This window comes from Nicotiana tabacum, chromosome 4 (genome assembly GCF_000715075.1).
Source record: "Nicotiana tabacum cultivar K326 chromosome 4, ASM71507v2, whole genome shotgun sequence".
Classification (NCBI taxonomy): domain Eukaryota; kingdom Viridiplantae; phylum Streptophyta; class Magnoliopsida; order Solanales; family Solanaceae; genus Nicotiana; species Nicotiana tabacum.
The window spans coordinates 96414785-96442782 of record NC_134083.1 but is presented as its reverse complement, the minus strand read 5'-3'; the positions used below and the strand labels follow the sequence as shown (position 1 = coordinate 96442782).

General features: G+C 37.1%; 1 protein-coding gene across 3 annotated transcripts in view; it reads left to right on the top strand.

Annotated features, from left to right (window-relative positions):
• LOC107771552 (uncharacterized) overlaps positions 1-23758 on the top strand; it is a 38330-nt gene extending 14572 nt beyond the window's left edge. Inside the window, exons 8-11 of one of the 3 annotated variants that reach the window (XM_075252230.1) lie at positions 3919-3960; positions 17287-17410; positions 18066-18182; positions 23519-23758. In XM_075252230.1, the coding sequence (XP_075108331.1) occupies positions 3919-3960; positions 17287-17410; positions 18066-18182; positions 23519-23617 (382 nt within the window). In that variant the 3' untranslated portion in view covers positions 23618-23758. The remainder of the gene's footprint in view (positions 1-3918; positions 3961-17286; positions 17411-18065; positions 18183-23518) is intronic. The other 2 variants (XM_075252232.1, XM_075252231.1) reach the window with 2 other exon arrangements.
• The last annotated feature ends 4240 nt before the right edge of the window (positions 23759-27998 follow it).

Below are 27998 nucleotides of genomic sequence, written 5' to 3'. Positions count from 1 at the left end.
TATATAATTAATTATTATATATATGTTATATTTTCAGTTTATTTGATTAATTTTATATGTATTTTCAGTTTATTTGATTATGTATTTTCTTATATTAATAGGGATTTAAAAATGTCCCAAAGTTTTTAAATTGAATTTTTTTATTATTTATATTGTGTCTTTGCAAGGTTTCCATTATGTTTTTTAAAAATTGCGCTTCACTTCAATGAAGCGTGCGCTTCGCTTTTGAAGCGAGGCAAGGCAATGTCGCTTTTTTGCGCTTCTCGCTCTCAAAAACACTGAGACAAGACAAGATTTACGTGGTTCGACAATTTTTGCCTACTCGACGGCCACACAAATAATAATTCTTTATTAATTGAAGAGAAAGAAAAAGTTAAGGGATGATCTGCAAATGAAAATGCATACCCCCTTTTATAGGCATTTGAATGCCGTGCCGACGTAAGCGCTTACATCATAAGAATGCCGATGTAAGCGCTTACATCATAAAAATGCCGGCGTAAGCGCTTATATCATATTTTCATCTTTTTTTGACTTTTCTTTCTTTTGTTTTATATACTTTTATAACTTTTGTCTTTATTTTATTTCTTTTACAGCTGGGTTTGTTCCTTTCAATCTCCCCCTCAAACCCATATACATCAAGAAAGAAAATTAAAAAAAAGATTTGCTATTCTCTAGTGTGTGGATTACTCTCACAGCTCTAATACTTCTCTCTTATTTTTGGTGTATTTGAGATGAAACTGAATGGCTCTATTTATAAGGGAAGGACTCGTCCAATTCAGCCAATCAAATTTGACTTTTGCAATTGCAAAATGCAAATTGCTCACAGGCGCCCACAATTGCTTGACATTGCATTCCTTGTCCCCCTACAATGCTTGACCTTTAATTTCAACTTGCATTCCTTTTGCTTTTCCTTTTCTAAATCGTTTTCTCTTTCTTTTCTTTATACTTTTTTTATTTAAATAGGTCCCACAAATTTCCCCCTTAATTTTGATTTTTCTTCTTCATTCCAAGATTTGATCTCACTCTCTGGAAATTTTCAAACTTGAGAGGTTTGGTAAAAATATCTGCAACTTGATCATGAGACTTCACATATTTGAGATCGACTTCCTTCTTGGCAATGCATTCTCTGATGAAGTGATACCTTGTATCTATATGCTTGCTTCGATCATGATACACCGGATTCTTGGCAAGTGCCTGTGCGGATTTGTTGTCAATACAAATCTCCGTAGCTTCAATTTGTGGCGAATTGTGCTCCTTTAATAATCTATTCAGCCAAATAGCATGACAGGTACTTGACGTTGCTGCTACATATTCGGCTTCACAGGTCGAGAGAGTAACAATGGATTGTTTTTTTGAACTCCAAGAAATAACAGAATCACCCAAGAAAAACACAAAACCAGTTGTGCTTTTTCTATCATCAATATCTCCCGCATAATCACTATCACAATATCCCATAAGGTTGAAATCATTAGAAGAAAAATAAAATAACCCAAAGTCGATCGCACCTTTTAGGTAACGAAGAATTCATCTAGTGACTTTCAAATGAGTGGAGGTAGGAGTTTCCATGAAGCGGCTTACTACTCCAACCGCAAAGAGTATATCTGGCCCGGTACAAGTCAAGTACCTCAAACTTCCCACAAGGCTTTTAAAAAATATGGGATCCACTTTTTCTCCTTAATCAAACTTGGACAATTTTGTCCCACTCTCCATCGGTGTGTTTACGGGGTTGCAATCGAGCATGTTTAACTTATTCAATATCTCTTTTGTATAGCTTTCTTGAGAGATAAAAATTCCATCCTCCATCTGCTTCACTTCTAGGCCCAGGTAGTATGACATGAGCCCTACGTCTGTCATCTCGAACTCACGGGACATATCTTTCTTAAAAACTTCAAATAAACTTGGGTTATTACCCGTGAAAATAAGATCATCAACATAAAGACAAACAAGTAATATATCTCCATTAATATGAACTTTAAGGTAAAGAGCATATTCATGGAGACAATGAGTAAACCCATTGTCTTGAAAATACTTGTCGATGTAACTATTCCATGCTCGTGGGGCTTGCTTTAATCCATATAAAGCTTTCTTCAACCGCAACACTTTATCTTCATGGTTTTTGACCACAAAGCCCAATGGTTGTTCAACATAGACTTCTTCTTCAAGATAGCCATTCAAAAAGGTTGACTTGACGTCTAGTTGATGGATCTTCCACTTCATTTTCGCCGCCAAAGAGATGAGCAAACGGATCGTCTCTATGCGGGCAACAAGTGCATAGACTTCTTCATAGTCAATGCTGTGCCTTTGTTTCTAGCCTTTAGCCACAAGTCGTGTCTTGTATCTCTCCACATCGCCATCAACATTCTTCTTTGTCTTGTATACCCATTTTACTCCAATTGCTCGATGACCCTCGGGAAGAGTTGTTAACTCCCAAGTGTTGTTCTTCTCTATTGACTCAATCTCCTCCTCTATGGCTTGTCTCCACCTTTTGTCTGTAACAGCTTCATCAAAGTTCATTGGTTCACTGTCAGCAAAGAGACAATATAAAAAATCAAAATTAGTAACTTCTTCTGTGTTCCCATAGAGCTATTGAATAATCCTTGTCCTTTGCGGTTGTTCATTTGAACTTTCTTGAGAAGAGGGAGATGCAACATTTGTTGGAGAAGGAGGTGGAGTTGTATCCTGCACAGGTTCCACGGTCTCTGCTTCTTCTTCATCACCAAAGTATGGAAGAAAATCATATAAAATTTCTTCCTGAGCTTCCCAATTCCATGCCAATTCTTCATCAAATTCAACATCGTGACTTACCGCCACCTTGCTGCTACTTGGGTTGTAGAGCTTGTAGCCTTTTGAACTCGTATCATAGCCAACAAACACATGCTTGACACTTCGATCGTCAAGCTTCGCTCTCCTTGATGTGGCACATGAGCATAGGCTATGCTCCCAAAGATTCTCAAGTGCTTGACACTTGGCTTTCTTCCACTCCATGCTTCTTGAGGGGTTTGATCTCTAACATTCCTTATTGGAGACCCGTTGTTCATATAAACTGCACAAGAAACAACTTCGGCCCAAAATTCCTTGGGCATGCTTTTAGCTTTCAACATACATCTAGCCATATTAAGAATCGTTCAATTCTCTCTCTCTGCAACTCCATTTTGTTGGGGTGAATAAGGTACCGTTAGAGGGCGGCGAATTCCGTGAGACTGACAGAAGTCATTAAATTCTTTTGAAGTGAATTCGCCTCCTCTATCGGACCTTAAAGCTTTTATTTCATAGCCACTTTCTTTCTCCACAAGTACTTTGAAATTTTTAAAAGCAACAAAAGCTTCAGATTTTTGGTTCAAGAAATAAACACAAGTCTTTCTACTAAAGTCATCAATGAAGAGAAGAAAGTATTTACTTTTACCAAAGAAAGGTGGATTGATTGGCCCACACACATTAGTGTGAACAAGTTGGAGTGGAATGGTTGCTCTTGACATGGACTCCTTCGGAAAACTCCTCCTTGCATGTTTTCCAAGAAGATAAGCTTCACACAATTGATTGGGATGGTTGATTGATGGTATACCATGCACCGTGTTCTTTTCTCCCATTGATTTGAGCGCTGCAAAATTCAAGTGCCCAAATAGCATGTGCCAACACCATGATTCATCTTGCACATTAGCCTTCAAATACTTTGCATCAATTGTTTTAAGATTCAGAGAAAATAATCTATTTTTTGACATATGCACTTTAGCAATTAGAATTCCACTTGAATCTCTAAGCCAAAGATGCATATTTTTCATGTGGATGTCATATTCCTTTTCAAGAAGTTGGCCCAAACTCAAAATATTACTTTTTAATTTTGGGACATTCAAAATATTACTTTTTAATTTTGGGACTTAATAAATATCTTGAATTAACTTGTGGTCACCATTTTTACAGGAGATCAGAATCGTACCTATCCCTTCGATTTGAATCTTTGAGGTATCTCTAAATGACACATTACCTCTCACCGTTTTATTGATCTCCACAAACTTCTCTTTGCATCCACACATATGATTGCTTGCCATTGTCCAAATACCACGAGCTACAATCATCCTTGTCTACTTTCTTGAGTGCCAGCAACAACGTTGACTCATCTTCTTCTTTCTTGTCGTTAACAAGGTTAGCTTTTTCTTCAACATTGCTACGACATTCCCAAGAGTAATGACCAAATTTATGACAATTATAACATTCGATTTTTGATTTGTCATACCTTTGTCCATTATTTTCTTGGTAGCAGCCACGTCCTCTTCCTCCTCTTTGTCCACGGCCACGACCTCTGAATGTTTGGTGGATTTTAACTTCATTGTTGAAGTTGTTACCATTACTTGTTCCTCTTTCATGACCGCTATGGCCTCGTCCTCGCCAATTCCCTCGTTAGCTCTTTTCACCTCCATAATCCTTAAAGTATGCCTGAGTTTTAAGAAGTTGCTCCAATGACACTTCTTGTCTCCTCTTGATATTTTCTTCGTGGGCTTGTAAAGAACCCTCCAATTGCTCTACTATCATAGAGTCTAAATCTTTCGACTCTTCAATAGCACACACCACAAAATCGAATTTAGGTGTTAAAGTGCGAAAGATCTTTTCTTCCACACAGACATCTTCTATGTCCTCCCCGTATCTTCTCAATTGATTTACAATGGCCTTCACTTTTGAACAATAATCCGAAATACATTCAGATTCTTTCATTTTTAAAACTTCAAAATCAGTCCTTAGAGTTTGAGATTTTACATTCCTCACCTTGTCAACTCCTTGAAGAAAATTTTATAAAATCTCCCAAGCTTCCTTTGAGGTGGTAGCATCTGCCACCTTCTCAAACATGACATCATCCAAACATTGGTGGATGAGTGTGAGGGCTTGTTGATCCTTCTTCCTTGTCTTTGTCAAGATCTCTTTCTCATTTTGAGACAGAGTTTCCTCATTATCGGATTTTGCATACCCACTATCTACGATTTCCCACACATCATGGGAGCCAAGAATGGCTTTCATACGTATACACCATTTCTCATAATTATCTTTTGTGAGACGGGGGTACTGAAAAGACAACGGACCATTATTCGCCATGACTCTGATACCACGTTATTGAGAAAATAATATCCCGCCCATGAATAATATCCACGATAAATAATAATGACACAAGAGAGTAACAATGGCACCAAATCTTTTAACGGGGTAAAATACAATACCCGAAAGGAGCAATATAATACCATTATAATATTACAACTTTGTAGTGTCAAAAGGCTACTACGACTCAAAGGAAATAACACTATTTAAAAAGGTGGAGACAAGCCAATGAACTTTGATAAAGCTATTACAGACAAAAGTTGGAGACAAGCCATGAAGGAGGAGACCTTTCTTAAAAGCTTCAAACAAACTTGGGTTATTACAGTGAAAATAAGATCATCAATATAAAGACAAACAAACAAGATATCTTCATTAGTATGAACTTTAAGGTAAAGAGCATATTCTTGGAGACAATGAGTAACCCATTTCTTGAAAATACTTGTCGATGCAACTATTCCATACAATAGAAGGGAAAAAATATTTAAAAGAGAAAAGCAATAAATTGCACAAGACAAGAGAAGATTTACGTGATTCGACAATTTTTGCCTACTCCACGGCCACACAAAGAATAGCTCTTTATTAATTGAAAAGAAAAAGAACAAGTTAAGGGATGATCTGCAAATGAAAATGCATACCCTTTTTATAGGCATTTGAATGCCTGCCGACGTAAGCGCTTACATCATATTTTCATCTCTTTTTGACTTTTCTTTCTTTTGTTTTGTCTACTTTTCTTTCTTTCACATACAACAAGTTTGCTCCTATCAATCTCCCCCTCAAACCTATGTTACATCAAGAAAGAAATAAAAAAAAAAGATTTGCTATTCTCTTGTGGCGCCTTCACGCTATCAGTCTTGAAGGCTAACTGAGGTAGTGCACAGCCTCAGTTTGTCAACACCGACAACTTTGGTCAACATGTCTGACGGGTTCTATAATCTTGGTATCTTCTGCCTCAACTGGATCAGTGTTATCAAAGGCGAAAAGAGCAAAAAGATTTCTAAGGTCCGTTGGGGCTTTAAGCGCAAAGCGCAAAGCGCAAATAAAGTGTGGGCTTTAATGAAAAAAGGCGCAATTGGAGAAAAAATAAAAATATGTATATGTAGTCCAATACTAATAATTATAAGCATGAATAACAAATATATGGACAAAGAAATTGGAAAAAATTTATGAGAAAGTGAAATATCAATTTTTTAATGTCGCCTTTTCAGGATTACACGCATTGGCGATGAAAAGTATGCCTTAGAGCCTTGATGCGACACTAAAGCGCACAAGGCTAAGGTCCGTTGGGGCTTTAAGCGCAAAGCGCAAATAAAGTGTGGGCTTTAATGAAAAAAGGCGCAACTGGAGAAAAAATATAAATATGTATATGTAGTCCAATACTAACAATTTTAAGCATGAATAACAAATATATGGACAAAAAAATTGGAAAACATTTACGAGAAAGTGAAATATTAATTTTTTAATGTCTTCTTTTCAGGATTACACTCATTGGCAATGAAAAGTATGCCTTAGAGCCTTGATGCGACACTTAAGCGCACACAAAGCGAGGCAAAGCGCTCAACATGTTTTGAGCCTCGCTTCAGGGGCTTAAGCGCGCCTTTGATAACACTGAACTGGATATGCTTCGATCTTGCATGAAACACTGGATTCTTGGCAAGATGAATTGCACTCTTGCTATCGCTGAAAAGCTCACAATTGTCCTGCTCTTTACCTAGCTCTTTAAGCAATTTTTTGACCCAAATCATCTCTTTTCCAGCTTATGAGATTGCCATGTACTCTGCTTCAGTGGTAGATAGAGCAACACTTTTCTGAAGTCTGGACCTCCAGCTAACAGCAGTACCACCCAAGGTGAACACGTAGCCTGTGGTACTTTTTGACTATCTAGATCGCCGCCTAAATTTGCATCAACAAAACCTTGTAAGATAATATTGTTCTTTTTAAAACAAAGTGTCATACCTGAAGTGCCTTTGAGATATCGCAATATCCATTTTACACCTTCCCAATGCTCCTTTCCTGGATCTGACATGTATCTACTAACAACTCCAACTGCACGGGCTATGTCAGGTCTAGTGCGAACCATAGCATACATCAAACTTCCTACTGCTGAAGCATATGGAACTTTGGACATGTACTTCCTTTCTTCATCTGTCTAAGGTGATTGGTTCTTCGACAGATTAAGATGGCTTCCGAGTAGAGTGCTTCTGGTCTTTACATCATGAAGACTGAATCTACTTAATACCTTCTGTATGTACTTTTCTTGAGACAATTTTAAGATTCCTTCAGACATGTTTCTGTTAATCCTCATCCCAAGCATTTGCTTAGCTGGTCCTAAGTCTTTCATTTCAAACTCCTCCGCTAGTTGTTGCTTAACCAAGCTAATCTCATTTATGCTAGATCCTACAATTAGCATATCATCAATGTACAACAGTAAAATGATATAGGATTCATCAAGATTTTTGATATAACAACAATGGTCCATCTTACATCGTGTGAAACCATTGTTATGCATGAATCCATCAAATTTCTTGTACCACTGTCCGGGAGCTTGTTTTAAACCATACAAACTCTTCTTCAACTTACACACAAGGTTTTCTTTACCAGAAACTTGAAAACCTTCAGGTTGCTTCATGTAGATGTCTTCTTCAAGGTCACCATGCAAGAAAGCAGTTTTAACATCTAGCTGCTCCAAATGCAAATTTTCTGCAGCTATGATACTTAGCACCAATTTGATAGTAGTTAATTTGACTACAGGAGAGAAGATCTCGGTGTAGTCAATTCCTTCCTTCAGTCTTCATGATGCAAAGACCAGAAGCACTCCACTCAGAAGCCATCTTAATCTGTCGAAGAATCAATCACCTAAGACAGATGAAGAAAGAAAGTACATGTCCAAAGTTTCATATGCTTCAGCAGTAGGAAGTTTGATGTATGCTATGGTTCGCATAGACCTGACATAGCCCATGCAGTTGGAGTTGTCAGTAGATACATGTCACATCCAGTAAAGGAGCATTTGGAAGGTGAAATGGATATTGCGATATCTCAAAGGCACCTCAGGTATGACACTTTGTTTTAAAAGGAGCAATATTATCTTACAAGGTTTTGCTGATGCAAATTTAGGTGGCGATTTTGATAGTCGAAAAAGTACCACAGGCTACGTGTTCACCTTGGGTGGTACTGCTGTTAGCTGGATATCCAGACTTCAGAAAAGTATTGCTCTATCTACCACTGAAGCAGAGTACACGGCAATCTTAGAAGCTGGAAAAGAGATGATTTGGCTCAAGAGTTTTCTTAAAGAGCAGGACAATTGTGAGCTTTTCAGCGATAGCCAGAGTGCAATTCATCTTGCCAAAAATCTAGTATTTCATGCAAGATCAAAGCACATCCAGTTGAGGTATCATCATATCCGAGAGTTGATAAGTGAAGGAACTCTTTCCCTGCAGAAGATACCAGGATCGAAGAACCCGTCAGACATGTTAACCAAAGTTGTCGATGTTGACAAACTGAGGCTGTGCACCGCCTCAGCTAGCCTTCAAGATTGATAATGTAAAGGCGCCACCAGAGAATAACATATCTTTTTTTTAATTATCTTTCTTGATGTATATGGGTTTGAGTGGGAGATTGAAAGGAACAAACCCAACTGTAAAAGAAATAAGACAAAAGCCGTAAAAGAAGATAAAGAGAAGAAAGAAAACGTGGAAAAACAAAAGCTATAAAAGAAGACAGAAAAAGGGAAGAAAGAAAACGTGGAAAAATGCGCAATTTGCGGTGCCGTCCTCTTCGTATTCACATTCGCTGAAAATTTTCTTTCAACAGACGTTCTGCCTATTAATAGACATCCCCTCCTTCAGTTGTAAATCATCCCTTACCTTTTTTTTTTTCAATTAATAAAGAGCTATTCTTTGTGTGGTCGTGGAGTAGGCAAAAATTGTCGAACCACGTAAATCTTATCTTGTGCAGTTTATTGCTTTTCTCTTTTATATATTTTTCCTTTCTATTAGCCTGACACACTTCCCAACAACAGGCTAATAGAAGGGAAAAAATATTTAAAAGAAAAAAGTAATAAAATTGCACAAGACAAGACAAGAGAAGATTTACATGGTTCAGCAATTTCACGGCCACACAAAGAATAGCTCTTTATTAATTGAAGAAAGAAAGAAGAAGTTGAGGGATGATCTGCAAATGAAAATGCATACCCCTTTTATAGGCATTTGAATGCCCTGCCGACGTAAGCGCTTACATCAGTTAGCCTTCAAAATGTGTGAAAAATCGTAGATAGAGGGTATGTAAAACACGATAATGAGGAAACTCTGCCTTAAATTGAGAAAGATGTCATGGCAAAGACAAGGAAGAAGGATCAACAAGCCCTCACACTCATCCACCAATGTTTGGATGATGCCATGTTTGAGAAGGTGGCAGATGCTACCACCTCAAAGGAAGCTTGGAAGATTTTACAAAATTCTCTTCAAGGAGTTGACAAAGTGAGGAAGGCGGTATTTGGACAATGGAGCAAACAATCATATGTGTGGATGCAAAGAGAAGTTTGTGGAGATCAATAAAACAATGAGAGGTAATGTGTCATTTGGAGATACCTCAAAGATTCAAATCGAAGGAATATGTACGATTCTGATCTCCTGTAAAAATGGTGACTACAAGTTAATTCAAGATGTTTATTATGTCCCAAAATTAAAAAGTAATATTTTAAATGTCCCAAAATTAAAAAGTAATATTTTGAGTTTGGGCCAACTTCTTGAAAAGGAATATGACATCCACATGAAAAATATGTATCTTTGGCTTAGAGATTCAAGTGGAATTCTAATTGCTAAAGTGCATATGTCAAAAAATAGATTATTTTCTTTGAATCTTAAAACAATTGATGCAAAGTGTTTGAAGGCTAATGTGCAAGATGAATCATGGTGTTGACACATGCGATTTCGGCACTTGAATTTTGCAGCGCTCAAATCAATGGGAGAAAAGAATACGGTGCATGGTACACCATCAATCAACCATCCCAATCAATTGTGTGAAGCTTGTTTTCTTAGAAAAATATGCAACGAGGAGTTTTCCGAAGGAGTCCATGTCAAGAGCAACCATTCCACTCCAACTTGTTCACACTAATGTGTGTGGGCCAATCAATCCACCTTTCTTTGGTAAAAGAAAATACTTTCTTCTCTTCATTGATGACTTTAGTAGAAAGACTTAGGTTTATTTCTTTAACAAAAAAATTGAAGCTTTTGCCGCTTTTAAAAATTTCAAAGTACTTGTGGAGAAAGAAAGTGGCTATGAAATAAAAGCTTTAAGGTCCGATAGAGGAGGCGAATTCACTTCAAAAGAATTTAATGACTTCTGTCAGTCTCATGGAATTCGTCGCCCTCTAACGGTACCTTATTCACCCCAACAAAATGGAGTTGCAGAGAGAAAGAATCGAACGATTCTTAATATGGCTAGATGTATGTTGAAAGCTAAAAGCATGCCCAAGGAATTTTGGGTCGAAGCTGTTTCTTGTGCAGTTTATGTGAACAACGGGTCTCCAATAAGGAATGTTAGAGATCAAACCCCTCAAGAAGCATGGAGTGGAAGAAAGCCAAGTGCCAAGCACTTGAGAATCTTTGGGAGCATAGCCTATGCTCATGTTCCACATCAAGGGAGAGCGAAGCTTGACGATCGAAGTGTCAAGCATGTGTTTGTTGGCTATGATACGAGTTCAAAAGGCTACAAGCAAAGGCAAGGCATTGACTATGAAGCAAGCATATAGATACAAGGTATCACTTCATCAGAGAATGCATTGCCAAGAAGGAAATCAAGCTCAAATATGTGAAGTCTCATAATCAAGTTGCAGATATTTTTACCAAACCTCTCAAGTTTGAAGATTTTCAGAGATTGAGATCAAATCTTTGAATGAAGAAGAAAAATCAAAATTAAGGGGGAAATTTGTGGGACCTATTTAAATAAAAAAAGAATAGAGAAAAGAAAGAGAAAATGATTTAGAAAAGGAAAAGCAAAAGGAATGCAAGTTGAAATTAAAGGTCAAGCATTGTAGGCGGACAAGGAATGCAATGTCAAGCAATTGTGGGCGCCTGTGAGCAATTTGCATTTTGCAAAAGTCAAATTTGATTAGCTGAATTGGACGAGTCCTTCCCTTATAAATAGAGCCATTCAGTTTCATCTCAAACACACCAAAAATAAGAGAGAAGTATTAGAGCTGTGAGAGTAAGCCACAAACTATTATAGTCTGTGAGAAAATAGTGTGGGAATAATACTGTGGTGGGATATTTAAAATAAAGAGTGTTATTTCTTTTGAGTTGTAGTAGTCTTTTGACACTACAAAATTGTAATATTATAGTGGTATATTATATGCTCATTTCGGGTATTGTATTTTACCCCGTTAAAAGATTTGGTGTCATTGTTACTTTCTTGTGTCATTATTATTTATCGTGGATATTATTCCTGGGCGGGATATTATTTTTTCCAACAACGGATTTTATTTGCAGATCATCCCTCAACTTCTTTCTTTTAAATTAATAAAAAGTTACTCTTTGTGTGACCGTGAAGTAGGCAAAAATTGCCGAACCACGTAAAACTTGTCTTGTCTTGTGCAATTTATTTTTTTTCTCTTTCATATGTTTTTCCCTTATGTTAGCTTGACACGCTTTCCAACAACTGGTATCAGAGCACAGATAGTGTAATTCTTATTGAAAGGAACAAACCCAGCTGTAAAAGAAATAAAAGAAAGAAGACAAAAGCTGTAAAAGTAGACAAAACAAAAAAAAGAATAGTCAAAAAGAGATGAAAATATGATGTAAGCCCTTACATCGGCATTCTTAAAATGTAAACGCTTACATCGTCATTCTTATGATGTAAGCGCTTACGTCGGCATTCTTATGATTTAAGCGCTTATGTCGGCAGGGCATTTAAATGTCTATAAAAGGGGTATGCATTTTCATTTGCAGATCTTCTTCTTTCTCTTCAATTAATAAAGAGCTATTCTTTGTGTGACGGTGGAGTAGACAAAAATTGCCTAACCACGTAAATCTTGTCTTGTGCAATTTATTGCTTCTCTTTTAAATATATTTTCCCTTCTATTAGCATGACACACTTGCCAACAACTGGTATCAAAGCACAGATAGTGTAATTCTGGTAGAAAAGTACGGTATTGGTGCATGTACTATTCACAAGAATAGTGTGACACTATTGATCATCGTTACTATTCACAGGCACTATTCACATAATTGTTTTTTGAAAAAGGGCATCGGAAGAAGGGAAAGATAAGATTGACAAGTTAAATGGCAAATATTTTGGATTCTGGAAAATGCAAATAGAGGATTATTTGTACCAGAAAAAATTACACTTACCTCTGACCGAGGTAAAACCCGTGAATATGGCCAAAGCGGATTGAGATCTATTAGATCGCCAAGCTCTTGGTGTGATTCGTTTGACGCTAACACGAAATGTGGCGTTTAACATCATTAATGAGAAGACCACTGCAGGCCTGATGAAGGCGTTATCAAATATGTACGAGAAACCATATGCTTCAAATAAAGTCTATTTGATGCGTCGATTGTTCAACTTAAAGATGACAGAAGGTATCTATTACGGAACATATCAATGAGTTTAATGTAATATTAACTCAGTTGAGTTCTGTCAATATAATATTCGATGACGAAGTCAGGGCATTGATTCTACTATCATCTCTACCGGAGAGTTGGTCTTCAACAATAACTGCAATTAGCAGTTCATCGGGAAGTACCAAACTCAAATTGGATGATATTAGAGACTTGGTTCTAAATGAAGTTATTCGCCGCAGAGAATCAAGTGATTCCCTAGGATAGAGCAGGGGGAGAAGCAGCCAAAGAGGACTAAGTCATGGTCGTGGCAGATCAAAGTCAAGGAGAATAGGACAATCCAAAAATCGTAAAGACATTACGTGTTGGAATTGCGATAAAAAGGGTCACTACAGTAGTCAATGTAGAGAACCAAAGAAGAAGAAGCATGATCAATACAAGGATGATAATTTAGCAAATGCAATTGCTGCTGAACAAGTCGGTTGTGCACTAATTTGTTGTGCAGACAGTCCAGTCGAATCTTGAATTCTGGACTCAGGTGCATCCCTTCACTCTACATCATGCAAAGAATTATTGCATAATTATATTGTTGGAAAATTTGGGAAGGTTTATCTAGCACACGGCGAACCTTTGGACATTGTCGGGAAAGGTGAAGTTCATATAAACACTTCACAAGGCACGCTATGGAAATTGCAAAATGTCCGACATGTTCTTGGCCTCAAGAAAAATCTGATATCTATAGGTCAGATTGACAGTGAAGGATATACAACAACATTCGGTAATGAATCGTAGAAGATAACCAAAGGAATTTTGGTTGTGGCACGAGGCTTCAAGAAGGGAACACTGTATGTAACTGCAATACAGAGAGATACTATAGCAACAATTGATCATGGTCGTGATACAACATTGTGGCACCGGAAGCTCGGGCATATGAGTGAGAGGGAATGAAGTTGTTGGTATTCAAAGAAAAGTTGTCAAACCTGAAGCATGTTGAATTAGGTTTGTGCGAAGATTGCATTTACGGGAAACAAAAGAGAGTTTCTCAATGGCGGGAAATACGCCAAAGAAAGAGAAGCTGGAACTAGTGCATACAGATGTGTGGGGACCAGCTTCTGTAACTTCTCTTGGAGGCTCACGCTATTATGTCACCTTTATTGATGATTCCACAAGAAAGGTATGGGTTTATTTTCTGAAAAATAAATCTGATGTGTTTGTTACCTTTAAAAGATGGAAAGCTGGAGTTGAAAATCAGACAAACCTAAAGTTAAAAAGTCTGACAACGGAGGAGAATATGATAGTCAAGAGTTCAAAGCATTCTGCTTGGAGAATGGGATAAGAATGATCAAGACATTTCCTGGAACACCGGAGCAAAATGGCGTTGCTGAGAGGATAAACAGAACCCTGAATGAACGAGCCGGAAGTATGAGAATACATTCTGGATTGCCAAAGTATTTTTGGGTCGAGGCTATTAACACGACAGCTTACCTCATAAACAGGGGACCCTCTATACCGCTGAATTTTGAAATTCCTGAGGAGGTATGGACAGGAAAGGAGGTAACTCTCACATTTGATAATTTTTGGTTGTGTTACTTATGTGCATGTAAACTCTAATGATAGAGATAAGCTTGATCCTAAGGCCAAGAAATGTTTCTTTATTGGCTATGGTGGTGATAATTTTGGTTATCGATTTTGGGATGATCAGAATAGAAAGATCCTAAAGCACATGAATGTCACATTTAATGAAAATGTGATGTACAAGGACAAGCTTGAAGTAGAACCAACCAACACCAGCAAACAGACATGTGAAACAGTTCAGTTAGAAGAAGTCTCAAAAAATGAAGTGTCTAGAGGGATTACAACTGATTCTGAAATTGAAGATGAAGAACCAAAAGTTGAATCTGGATCAGAACCAGAACCAGAACCAGAACCAGAACCAGAGATAAAATCAGATGGAGAACCAGATCTGGAGTCAGGTCTTGAATCAAATTCGGGATCAGTTAATCCTGAACCTACATTAAGGAGATCTAAAAGAGTCACGAATGCTCCAGATAGGTTAACCCTCTCTCTTCACTATTTACTTCTGACTGATGCTGGAGAACCAGAGCATTTTGTTGAAGCAATGCAAGTGATAGACTCTCATAAGTGGAAGATAGCCATAAAAGAAGAGATGAACTCTCTTCAAAAGTATAAAACATGGATACTTACAGAGTTACCAAAAGAAAAGAAGGCATTGCAAAACAAGTGGGTGTACATGGTCAAGGAAGAACACGATGGTAAGGAGAGATAGAAAGCACGATTAGTAGTAAAAGGCTTTCAGCAGAAGGAAGGAATTGACTACACCGAGATCTTCTCTCCTGTAGTCAAATTAACTACTATTAGATTGGTGCTAAGTATCATAGCTGAAAAAAGTTTGCATTTGGAGCAGCTAGATGTTAAAAATGTTTTCTTGCATGGTGACCTTGAAGAAGACATCTCCATGAAGCAATCTGAAGGTTTTCAAGTTTCTAGTAAAGAAAAACTTGTGTGTAAGTTGAAGAAGAGTTTGTATGGTTTGAAACAAGCTCCCCGATAATGGTACAAGAAATTTGATGGATTCATGCATAACAATGGTTTCACACGATGTGAGATGGACCATTGTTGTTATATCAAAAATCTTGATGAATCCTATATCATTTTACTGTTGTATGTTGATGATATGCTAATTGCAGGATCTAGCATAAATGAGATCAACTTGGTTAAGCAACAACTGGCGGAGGAGTTTGAAATGAAAGACTTAGGGTAACGAAAAAAGAAGACAGAAATTAAAGATAGATTGAATTCAAGAAAGAGTTTCTTGAATTCAAGAAGTCTATTCTTGAAGTTGAATCCTAGCAACAACAATTAGCTAACGTAGAACTAATCGCCTTTGGTAGAAAATTAAAAATAAGAGATAGATTGTGAAACCCGACCTTTTGGAATAACAAGAACAAAAATAAGCCTAAACTTATCACCTTTCTTGAATACCTAGAAGTGATCTAAGATTTCGAAAAAGGTTTAATCTTACCACCTTAAGTTGATTTTTGAAGGTTGAAGAATAAATCCAAGAGTAGCCATACACAAGAGTGCAAGAAAAATCTCACAATTTTTGTTGATATTGTAGCCTTAAAAACAAAGACGACACCCCTTTATATAGAGAGGGAGTCACAAAATTCTACCACAAAAACAAAGAAAGAAAGTCCTAACTACTTTGGACAAAAAGTCCAACTACCTTAGGATAGGATCTTGAAAGTCCAAAATCAATCTTGGAAATCTTAGAAATCTTGAAAAAGAAAGAAAGTCCTAACTACTTTGGACAAAAAGTCCAAGTACCTTGGGATAGGATCTTGAAAGTCCAAAACCAATCTTGGATAAAATCTTGGAAATCTTGAAGGAAATTTGCAAGCAACTTGGCACCAACTTGCACTCAACTTCTAGCATGACTATTGTACCTTTTTTTTGACATCAAGTAAGTCCTTTTTATATTATAAAAACGTGACTTCATGTAGGACTAATTGGGCTGCAAGTTTGGACACATACCAGATGTTGGGAAGCGTGTCAGGCTAATAGAAGGGAAAAAATATTTAAAAGAGAAAATCAATAAATTGCACAAGACAAGACAACACAAGATTTACGTGGTTCGGTAATTTTTGCCTACTCCACGACCACACAAAAAATAGCTCTTTATTAATTGAAGAGAAAGAAGAAGTTGAGGGATGATCTGGAAATGAAAATGCATACCCCTTTTATAGGCATTTGAATGCCCTGCTGGCGTAAGCGCTTACATCATAAGAATGCCGATGTAAGCGCTTACATCATAAGAATGCCGACGTACGTGCTTACATCATATTTTCATCTCTTTTTGACTTTTCTTTCTTTTGTTTTGTCTACTTTTATAGCTTTTGTCTTCTTTCTTTTATTTCTTTTACGGCTGGGTTTGTTCTTTTCATATTATCCATTTAGAAAATTTCTAAATGGATAACCAATGGATAACTAATGGGTTTAACTTTTACATTTGTAAAACCTCAAATTGGGGGTTCCTCAAGTTTGGGAGACTAGGAATTCTCCCAAAAGTGATCATATTCAAGAAGTCATGGATATCCGTATTAAATATGGGTTGGGTCGGATAATTTATCCGTTTTTTCATTACCCGTTTTCGACCTGAACCCGACCTCCGACCCGACCCGCTCGTTTGCTACCCCTACTGGTGAGGAATGGATGCATCTTTAAGTGAATATCTATATGTTAGCAAGTTCTTTTTAACTTCTTTCACTTAGTAACACAAACAATTATGCATACTGCCAAAAACATTTAGGTTTCTACCATCTGGACTGCTATAATTTCTCAGACTAAAACCTGAGGATAGTTTCTGCATACATATAAGAGTGTTTTACCATCACACAGAACAGGAGAAATTTCACGGTCTCTATAAACATCATTGAGCAGTGAAACAATGCAATGTAAACCAGCTGATTAAGACAGTAGTCACTCATACTTTAGGATGATGGTATTATTTCCTTTCAAAGTATGTGATGCTAAATATTGCAGGAGTCTGAATTCCAGTTTATGGCTTGAAGACAAATGTAGATTGATTGTTTATGATTTTAACATAAACTTATATATTGGCAAAATACAGTACCATCGTAACAGGATGGATGCCAACTCTTCTTCGAGCAGGAAGAGGAATGGCATTATGGGATAGATCAAGGAAAGAGCCACCACCTAAAAAGCTGGAACTCTTCTCATATGAGAATAATCCTGTAAGACTACTACTTAATCAATGCTTATTTCAGAGAATATATTGACTGTTCATTTTGTAACTTGGCAGATTTTCTTTGCACTATGAACGTAGGTGATAATTTAATTTGAGACTTCAGATAATCAGATACAAACTGGCTAAAGTTGAAAATATTGTGGCGGCCATCACTTATGATTATCAGAAACTATTCTTCTTATAATCCCTACCAGGAAAGGTCCAATCACATCATTCCATTCACTAGTCATTTGGATGATCTGCTGTAGCTTTTACTGGACAAGCTACGAGATTTATTTGCACATAAAATTATACAGGCCCTTTAGTCATGAACCTGCTATTTCCTGAAAAATTGACTTCGTATCGAATGTTAATGACCAATGAAACATATAGCTAAGCTTGTGTAAAATGTGCTTATTTAATTGATTGAGAGCTTCTCATAATTGCTCAGGTTCTATAAATATTTGAATCGTATTTGCCTCACATAAGCCTTTGATCATGAAAAGCAATATGTAGATTAGCACATATGCAATTCATGGTTTGACTAAATGCACTATTATCTATGCTATCTTTAAATACTTAGGAAATCCCAGGAAAACCTATAACATTTTTGAAAATGACAAAATTGTTTCCTTCCTTTTTTCAATTATATCCTGTCACAGTATGCTCGTATAGTGAGAGAAGCACTTTGTGAACTGGAGCTTCCTTACATACTGAATAACATAGCTGAAGGATCAGCACGTGAAAAGTTACTCATAAAAATATCTGGTGGAAAGGATGTTAGGTTTCCTTTTCGATGTTCTTGTTAACCTGCAGTCTATCACCCTTCTATAGCTCTGCTAATGGAGCTTCGCTTAGTCAGTTTAAAGGAGGATCGTGGTAGGTTGACAGACTGCCTAAATAGTCAAACTTGATGAATTCGATGAACATTGAATTTTCGGAACATGTCCTATGCACGCGCCGCCACGTTAGTCTCGAAGAGAGTGGAATGGATGCAAAGGATTCATATGGTTGATTCCAACTAGTTGGGAGTAATATATAATTGACTGATTTATAGTCTATCCCTCTTCTATGTCAGTATTGGTCATATCTGCTACCATCTAGTACAAAATACCTAAATAAGTCAATAAAAGAAAAAGCCAAACCTTAGAGTTCGCTGCCGGTACAGTGCCTATTCCTTATGACTTCTAGGCCTCTTCTAGGCTTTCCGCCTCTAAGTAAACTGAACCCACGATCATGGCAGCATCAGCGAAACACCATCTGTAATTGACGTTTTCTCTTGCAAAAGATCCGAAGAATCATGACTTTGGCTAGATTGCTTTAGGAATATGATGTGATCGTTTTGTTGCAACTCGTTCTACTTTATTTCTTTATGTTTCATAACAAGCTAAATCAAGAGAGTGCATCATTGCTCATAATATTTCTAGCTTCAAAAGAGTAGTTTTGACATAAACTGTTTTCCCCATTTTTATTTTTTATTTGGTAAAAATGTAAATAATACCATAACTCGCAAAAAAACAAATACACCTAAAGAGCACATTTCTTCCAAAGTTAGGAAGAACATGCCTCCGACATATCAGCTAGTTAAAAAGTAGTCTATGTATCAAACTATGGCAACCTCTAGCTTTCCTAGAATTCTGGAGTAGCTCTATTCTATGTGCAATCTCTCTTTTGATCTGTGACAGCACTACATCGCTATTTACATTAATTTCTCTAACAGTTTCTAGCTCTCCATACATGATAGATCACTGTTCCCCAGATGGCTGCAATTAACTCCTTTTGAAATTGTTGCCATTTCCTTCTCTTTACTCTTTCTAGCATCCTGTGAACTCCTTTTCGTATAGGAATTCCTGTCCATTGTTGAATGCCTTCTCTCACCTCTCCTATCCAGTCACATTCTGCAAACAGATGCAATGAAGTCTCCACAGCTTGGCTGGAACAAAGACAACAGATATCATCTTCTACTGGGAAATGAAGATGTCTCAATCTTGCCTTAGTCAGTAGCCTACCCTGCACAGCTAACCAAATGACAGATCTGTGTTTTGGTTGGGCAAGTGCAGTCCATATTAATTCAGCTATCTTTAGTAGACCTTGTTGTCCCACCAGTACATTGTAGCTATTAGTTATTGAGTATTGCCCATTCTCTTTCAAATTATATTTTCCCTGAGTATACCATCCGTGCATGATATCTTTCAGTGCATTTACCTTCTTCCAATACCAACTGCAATCTTGAGGTGGTTTATGTGTCCAAATATTAGTATCTGCTCTCATGTAAATGCCATGAAATTACTTCACCCACAGGGAATCCTTCTTGATAGTTGCCATAGCAATTTACCAACTGATGTCATGCTCCAATCCCTGCAATTTTTGACATTCAATACCCCATATTTCTTTGGTCTACAAACTTTTTCCCATGCCACTAATGAAATCTTCTTTTTCTCTACTGTACCACCGCACAAGTAGTCCCTGCATTTTCTGTCAACTTCTTTGAGGATGCTTTGGGGGAGAATGAAAGTAGATCCCCAGAAACTGTGAATGGAAAATAATACTGCTAGTACTAGAACCACTAGAGCTCCTCATGGGGTTGGGCCCTAGAAACACATTAACAGCCTAAAGGAAGTCTTCCAACAAGAAGTGTCCTTCAAAGTTGGTAATGGAGCACATGTGAAATTTTTGAAGGACAAGTGGCTAGGGAATTTCACACTACAAGAAACTTATCCATATTTATTCCAACTAGCTAGTGATCCTAACTCAACAGTAGCACAGAATAGATCCAACAACACTTGGGAGGTCCTTTTCAGGAGAAATATGCAAGACTGGGAGATAGAAGGGGTGGTGGATCTACTTGGAAGGTTAGCAAACTTTACAATGAGAATCCAGCACGCAGATAAGCTAAGATGGGGCACTTCTAAGGAAGGTGCATACACAGTGAAGGAAGGCTACAACAAACTTGGTGCATCGAATGAAGCTATTGACATGTGGCCTTGGAAGCTAATCTGGAAAACCAAACTGCCTACAAAGGTCAGCTGTTTTGCATGGACGACTCTTAAAGGTGCTATTTTGACCCAAGACAATCTTTGTAGGAGGAGCTTCCAGATTGTGAATAGATGCCACATGTGCCAGTTAAATTCAGAATCAATCAACCATCTATTTTTGCATTGCACAGTGGCTACTGATCTCTGGCGCATGTTCTTCTCAATTTTTGGTATCAACTGGACTCTACCTCAGAGCATTAAGGAAGCAATTGAAAGTTGGAGCTTTTGGAAAGTCAGCAAGGCCATCAAAAGCATCTGGAAAATGGTCCCAGGGTGCATATTTTGGTGTCTTTGGACAGAAATGAATCGAAGATGTTTTGATGGCATTTCAAGTCCTAATCACTTCTTGAAAGCTAGATGTCTGGTGTATCTTTTTAATTGGAGTAATATCTCCCCTGTAAACAATGTTATTCCTTTTCTAGACTTTATTGGCTCAATGAGCCAGTCCTGATGGCCTATTTTTCTGGTTAGCTCCCTATTAGAATAGAACATGATGTATTGGAGCTAACATATCTTCTTTTGTACTATCTGCATCTTCTTGATGCCAGTAATACAACACCTTCATCAAAAAAAAAGTCTACCTGCATAGGACAATTGCTTAGAGTACACAGTGTTGATTCTTTCAGTGATTTTGTCCACTAGTTGCTGACATTCCAATTTGTTCCACTTCTTAGATGAGAGAGGCAGTCCAAGATACCTTATGGGAAAGGTACCTTGTGTAAATCCTGTAATGTCAAGTAATTGACCCCTTATTTGATCATCTATCCCAGCCATGAAAATGCTGGATTTTTCCATGTTTGCAACCAATCCAGAGACATCACTGAAATGTGCTAAGGCCTCCATAACTCTTTTGATAGATTTAGTGTTTGCTTTACAGAAGATCATTAGGTCATCAACAAAAATCAAGTGTGAGAGGAGGACAAACAAGAGGGGAGACATAAGATTCCCCTGTCTAAGTCCCCTTTTTCCTTCAAAATAGTCACGGCCCTCTCCATTTACTTTTATGGTAAAGGTTGGAGAAGTCACACATGTCATCACTAGATGTGTGAATCTTTCAGAAAATCCATAACCTCTTAGAACTTCCTCTAAGAACTCCCAGCTTACCATATCATAAACTTCATATCATAGGTCAATCTTCATCATGCATCTTGGTGTAGTTTTCCTTCCATAGTGCCTCAGGAGGTCATGGCAAATCAAAACATTATGTATCATGGATCTACCTTGCACAAAGGCAGACTGGTTATCAGCAACAATAGCATTTATTGCATCTTTCAGTCTTGTGCAAATCAATTTTGATATGCCCTTGTATAGGGCATTACAACATGATATAGGCATGTACTGACTAGCATTTTCGGGTGCTGCAGTCTTTGGTATTAAAGCAATGTTGGTAGAATTTACCTGCTTCAGGTGTTTGCCATTATGAAAGAATTTCAGAACAACAGCAGTAATGTCTCTGCCTACTTTGTCCCAGGCTGCCTTGAAGAAACCACTACCATATCCATCTGGACCTGGACTCTTATTTTGATCATTCTGGAAAAAAGCCTTTTTAACATCCTTCTCAGTATATGGCTCAAGTAGTTTGAGCTGTTGTATAGTGTCCAACATTGGCCCAAGCTTCAGTATACTTCCAAATGCCTTAATTCTATAATTGCTTCTCCTCCCTAGCAGTTCCTTATAGTAGTCAACTAAAATACTTGCAATTATGTCAGGATCAGTCTGCCAGTTACCTGCTGCATCCTTTAATTGAGTGGTATCCTGCTTCAACTTCCTATGTTTGATTACTGAGTAGAAATACTTTGTATTGGCGTCACCTAGTTTCACCCAGCTAGCCTTACTTGCCTGTTGCAGGTGCATTTCAGCTATGTAAGAGGATTGTCTAAATTTGGTGTATCTCTCTTTCTCCAATTCTTGGAAGGCCACATTCAGAGGATCAGATTGGAGTAACTCTTGGGCTTGCCTGAGCTTCTCTCTATCCTGCTCTGATTCTGCAATGATGCTCCTACAAGACTTTGAATTTAGTTCTTTCAACCCTCTTTTCATACATTTAAGTCTTCTGACCACCTGCAACATTTTACAGCCTTGTATCTGCATGTTCCACCCTGCTATCTTCTCTTTGAACTGAGGATGCGTGGCCCAAACATTATAGAATTGGAATGACTTCCTGTACCTTTGCTTTTCCTCCGGGAATGTGATCTTTACTGGGCTATGATCACTTATACCTTCTGGGAGATAATTCGACTTACTTAATGGCATTGTGTCTAGCCATTCATTGTAGATGAAAACCCAATCAATCTTTGAGAAAATCCTCTGTCCACTACTGCGTCTATCATTCCATGTATATCTTTGTCCTACATGGGGAAGCTCAATTAATCCGCAAGTTTCCACACATTGATGGAAATCTACAACCTCTGACCATGTTATGGGGTTGCCTCCCACACGATCATCTACAGTCAGAACTGAATTAAAATCTCCTGATATTATCCAAGGTTGCTTACAGACCATGCTATATTTCTCCAATGTGCTCCATAGTTCCTTCCTTTCCTCTCTAGTGTTAAAAGCATAAACAAATGACATAATAAATTTCCAATCTTGATGGTATATGTTGGACAGCACAAGTGACAACCTGAGCTGTAATGTCTATTGGTCTCACAGTGTAGTAGTCTGGCTTCCATGTGATCCATATTCTTCCATTATAGTGACTATCTAGATTTGTAGTATAAGGCCATCCTCCAAATAGATTCCCTGCCATAACTTCAATCTTGTTACTTTTTATTTTTGTTTCTAACAATCCAATTAATCCTACCCATTCTTTATTGCAAAGGAATTTAACTTCCTTTTGCTTACTTGGGCTGTTTAGCCCTCTTACATTCCAGCAAAGTCAGTTAACCATTCCCTTGTTTGGGAACTTTTTGACCTCCCCCATTTATACCACTTCCTCTTGTTAAGTACTTATCATCATTCTGCTTAGTTGCTATGTTATTACCTGCATTTCTAGGGCCCTCCTTGTTAAGCACTTGGAATATGTTATCAGACAGCTTTTTGCTAGTGGAAATTAAATTGAAGTCAAATTCATTTTGCAGGTGCCTTACCTTGTTGATCCAAATACAGGCACACAAATTGGTGACTACAAGAAGATAACATCATACTTGTTTCAGACCTATTCTTTGGATGCTCTATAGTTTCATGGTTGTTGTAACTGATAAATGGCTCTGACTTTTCTTATGTATTACTTGTACTGTATAAATGATTGATGATTAATTATTCCAATGATTACAAATTTTTTGAACATGTAATATTTTAGTTATCACACCTTTGCCTAACCATATATTTATTGGAGCTAGGTTTCATAGCCAGAACATAAAAATTCATTAATCCTAAATCTAACTTTAATATCATTTGGATGGGACGCATTAAGGTATATTATTAGATGTAGCTTGAAATAATTGAAACAACTTGCCTGATACCTTAGACAAGAGTGGGTTGCTCTAGTGGTGAGCACCCTCCACTTCCAACCAAAAGATTGTGAGTTCGAGTCACCCCAAGAGCAAGGTGGGGAGTTCTTGGAGGGAGGAGAGCCGAGTTTCTATCGGAAACAGCCTCTCTACCCCAGAATAGGGGTAAGGTCTGCGTACAAACTACCCTTTCCAGACCCTACTAGTGGGATTATACTGGGTGATTGTTGTTGTTGTTGCCGCCGCCTGATACCTTACCATTTTAGTCCCAGATCCTTCTTCTCAATGATCTGTTAAGCCTTTTTTTTATTATTATTTTTTAATTATTGAGAAAAATGCTTCAAAGTATAGCAACTCGTTAATTAAGGTCATGAAATTTTCCAGAAAAGGTAGAGAAAAGATGCACTCTATCCAAAGGTGAAAATAGCACAGGCTAGCTAGTTTTCGGACTGATAATTGAAAAATAGCCAGCGTTTGCAAAGCCATTGAAAAATAGTCACTATTTTATTGCAACATGGAAAGTTCCAGCATAATATACTGGAGATTGGTGCACCTGTGTATGAACTTCCAGCATATTATGTTGGAATTCCAACACACGAAAAGTTACAGCATAATATACTGGAGATTAGAGCACATGTGTATGAACTTCCAACATATTATGCTGGACCAGTATATTATGCTGGAACTCCAGTATATTATGCTGGAATATTTTCTGGATTTTGAATAGTGTTTTCGTTCAGATTTATCTATACATGAAAAGTGGCTAAATTTCGATTACTTTTGAAACTATGACTATTTTTCAATTTCTAGCGATTAAAATGTCTATTACTGTTTGAAGCTTCAGTCAAAATATACTCTCTTTTTCTTTTCTTTTTCTCTTTCTGTAGATAATATTTGTTGAAATTACTGTTTGATATTTCATATTAATTGTGCTATAATTTCTTCATTCCTATACAATCTTTGAAACTTATTTATCAAAATTATCTTAATTTTGTATATTACCCGCTCTAAATAAGATTTGCTTACCATTTATATACAATCATTTATTAATACCTTAAATTAGTGGATTCAGTTACACCCATTTCCTTTTTTCTCTCCTCTCCTTTTTCGCATGCTCTACAACCTCTTTCCACTATACAACTATTTTTCAACTTTCATACAATATTCAAATAAAAATATATATAACTACAACAGAATACAACTTAAATACAATTTACATACAACTTTAATACAATTTAAATATAATTCAGTATGTATATTGTATGTCATGTATTCTTCTTCTTTCGGGTTTCAATCTAACATCCAACCAAAATCAACTCTAATCTTCAACAAACACCCTCAAAATTGAGATATAATGTCACGACCCAAAATTCACTAGTCGTGATGGTACCTAACTCGACCTGCTAGGTAAGCCAACTAACAGTCAACACAATCCAAATGAGATTTATAAGAAAATAGTAAAGAATTATTTGAACATTTATACAATAACCCATTGACTGGTAGTACAAATCATGAGCTTCTAAAACTTAGAATTTACAAAAATTGGTACGAAATAAATACATTATATGTTCGGAGTTTACATAAATAAATTAGCAAAATCTAAAGCTATCGAGGACAAGTGACAGCTATAACCAGAACGCAGGTACATCTTCGATGCCAGCTCCCGCCATAAACAGTAATTCTCGCTCCAAAATCTGCACGCAAGGTGCAGAAGTGTAGCATGAGTACAACCGACCCCATGTACTCAATAAATATTGACTAACCTCGATGAATTAGTGACGAGGCTTTTTAGTTAAAAGATACTCACTGATATAACCTATGCAGTAGACTAGCAATATATATATATATATATATATATATATATATATATATATATATATATATATATATATATATATATATATAAAGGAATAACAAGTAAAGAGCCAAATAAAACAACGGAATAGGGGCAAGTATAGGGGACAATACACAGAACAATAATAAATAAAGAATCATAAGTAAACCCCTTTCCAAAAAGGGCAACGAAACCACTAAGTCAAAATTCACATTACTAAATATCAAGTAAAACAATGAATTTAACAAACTCGCACGATATCACCCTTAATGCTTTTACTCCCATCCTTTCCATATTAGATAAATGTAAGTGCATGGCATCACCATTCGTGATTTTACTCTCATCCTCACATGATCATAATAAAAATAAATATGCGAAGTAGTAAAAGAATCACCAGAAAAAATCACGGTAGTAAATTCATAACTTTCATAGTGTGAGAAATGTACTCAAGATATCAAATCGAATGGCACGACAACACCCTTCGTGCATTTATCTCATCCTCACCAAATATATGAATGTAGGTCAAATCAATTGGCACGACAACACTCTTCGTGCATTTATCTCTTATCCTTACATGATAATATAAATGAAAGCATGATAATGTAAATGAAATGGCACGGTATCACTTTTCGTGCTTTTACTCTCATCCTCTCGTGATAATGTAAATGAAATGGCATGACATCACCCTTCGTGCTTTACACTCTTTCTCACATGATAATGTAGATGCAATGGCACGATATCACCCTTAGTGCAAATGATAATGTATATGCAATGGCACGACATCACCCTTAGTGCTTTACACTCTTCCTCACCAAGCACATGTATATCAATAACAAGCATGCTAGGAAGCATGAATAACATCAAGGAGAATGATTAAACGAATATTCCAAATGAATATCAATCACAACTTTCAAGCCAATAAAAATTTAATAAACCTCAAGAAACTTATTGTTCAAGTATTTCAAAAAGTCTCAAAAATGATCTTCAACTCAAGTATAGAATTCAATATCTCAAGAATAACGGTCGTATCGATGTATTAGTGATTAAGCATAGTGATGACCGAATTTAGCACATCAATAGTTTCACAAAAAATCGTCAAATTTTAATCAAGTTATATTAAGCTAAATCTTGGTTTCTTGTCACGCCCCTACCTCAAGGCGCGTGACAGGCACTCAACCGATATACCCCGACCGAGCAAGCATGTACAATACCTTCTACCCAACTCGCCCATGAATAAAGAGAAGATACGTTTATATCATTAATTAAACATTAAGAGTTCATGTGAATAACATTAATTAACTTCCATTAGTTACGTCATTAATAAGTCCCCAAAACAGTACACTATACATTCATAGTTAAAGTGGGACAGATGATACAATTACAACGAGTTTAGTTCAATCTTCCCAAAACATAATACAATCCACACTATGTTTACGGAGCCTCTAACATAAATAAAAGAGTGCTACGACAGTGCCATCAACAAGGCCCTGGCTATACCTCAAAACACTATGTACATGGAACAAGAGATACAGGACCCTGGAATGAAATGGGGCTCACCAAGTTAGTTGAGGAGAGGGTGTACTGCTATCACTGGTCAATGCCACCTGGTATGGAACCGCCTGCATCCATTAAAGATGCAACGCCCTCGACATAAAAGGGTGTTAATACATGTCAAATAGTAGTAGGAAAACCAAACACCTATACAAAAACTTGGAAATACAACATGAATATGATGAATCATGGTAACAATAAAAGACTTAGTTAGCTGTTAATTCCATAGAAAATCTATTAAGATCTTTCAATAACATTTATAAATTCATAAGTCGGGGATCTTCTACGACTACCTCTACACAAAGCAGCCCTGCCGCCCACCCCAATGTATATGGGTGGAGGTGCAATCACAATACCAGAAACACTACACAAAGCGGCCCCACCGCCTCACCCCAATATATGCGGGTGGAGGTGTATTCAATATTCCACAACTCTATACAAAGCGGTCATGCCGCCTCACCCCAATGTATGCGGGTGAAGGTGTATTCACAATACCACAACTCTACACAAAGCGGCTCCTCCGCCTCACTCCAATGTATGCGGGCGGAGGTGTATTCACAATGCCAGATTTCGGATTCCCAAGACAATAATAGTTTGTACAAAAGAGTTCCCTTTTAAATCAACCATTTGGCACCTTTGGCCTTAGCAAGTGTAAGTTCATAAGGTTTTATCATGTGAGAAACAAGTGTTTAATCACATTGATTTCATACAAGATCTTCTTCC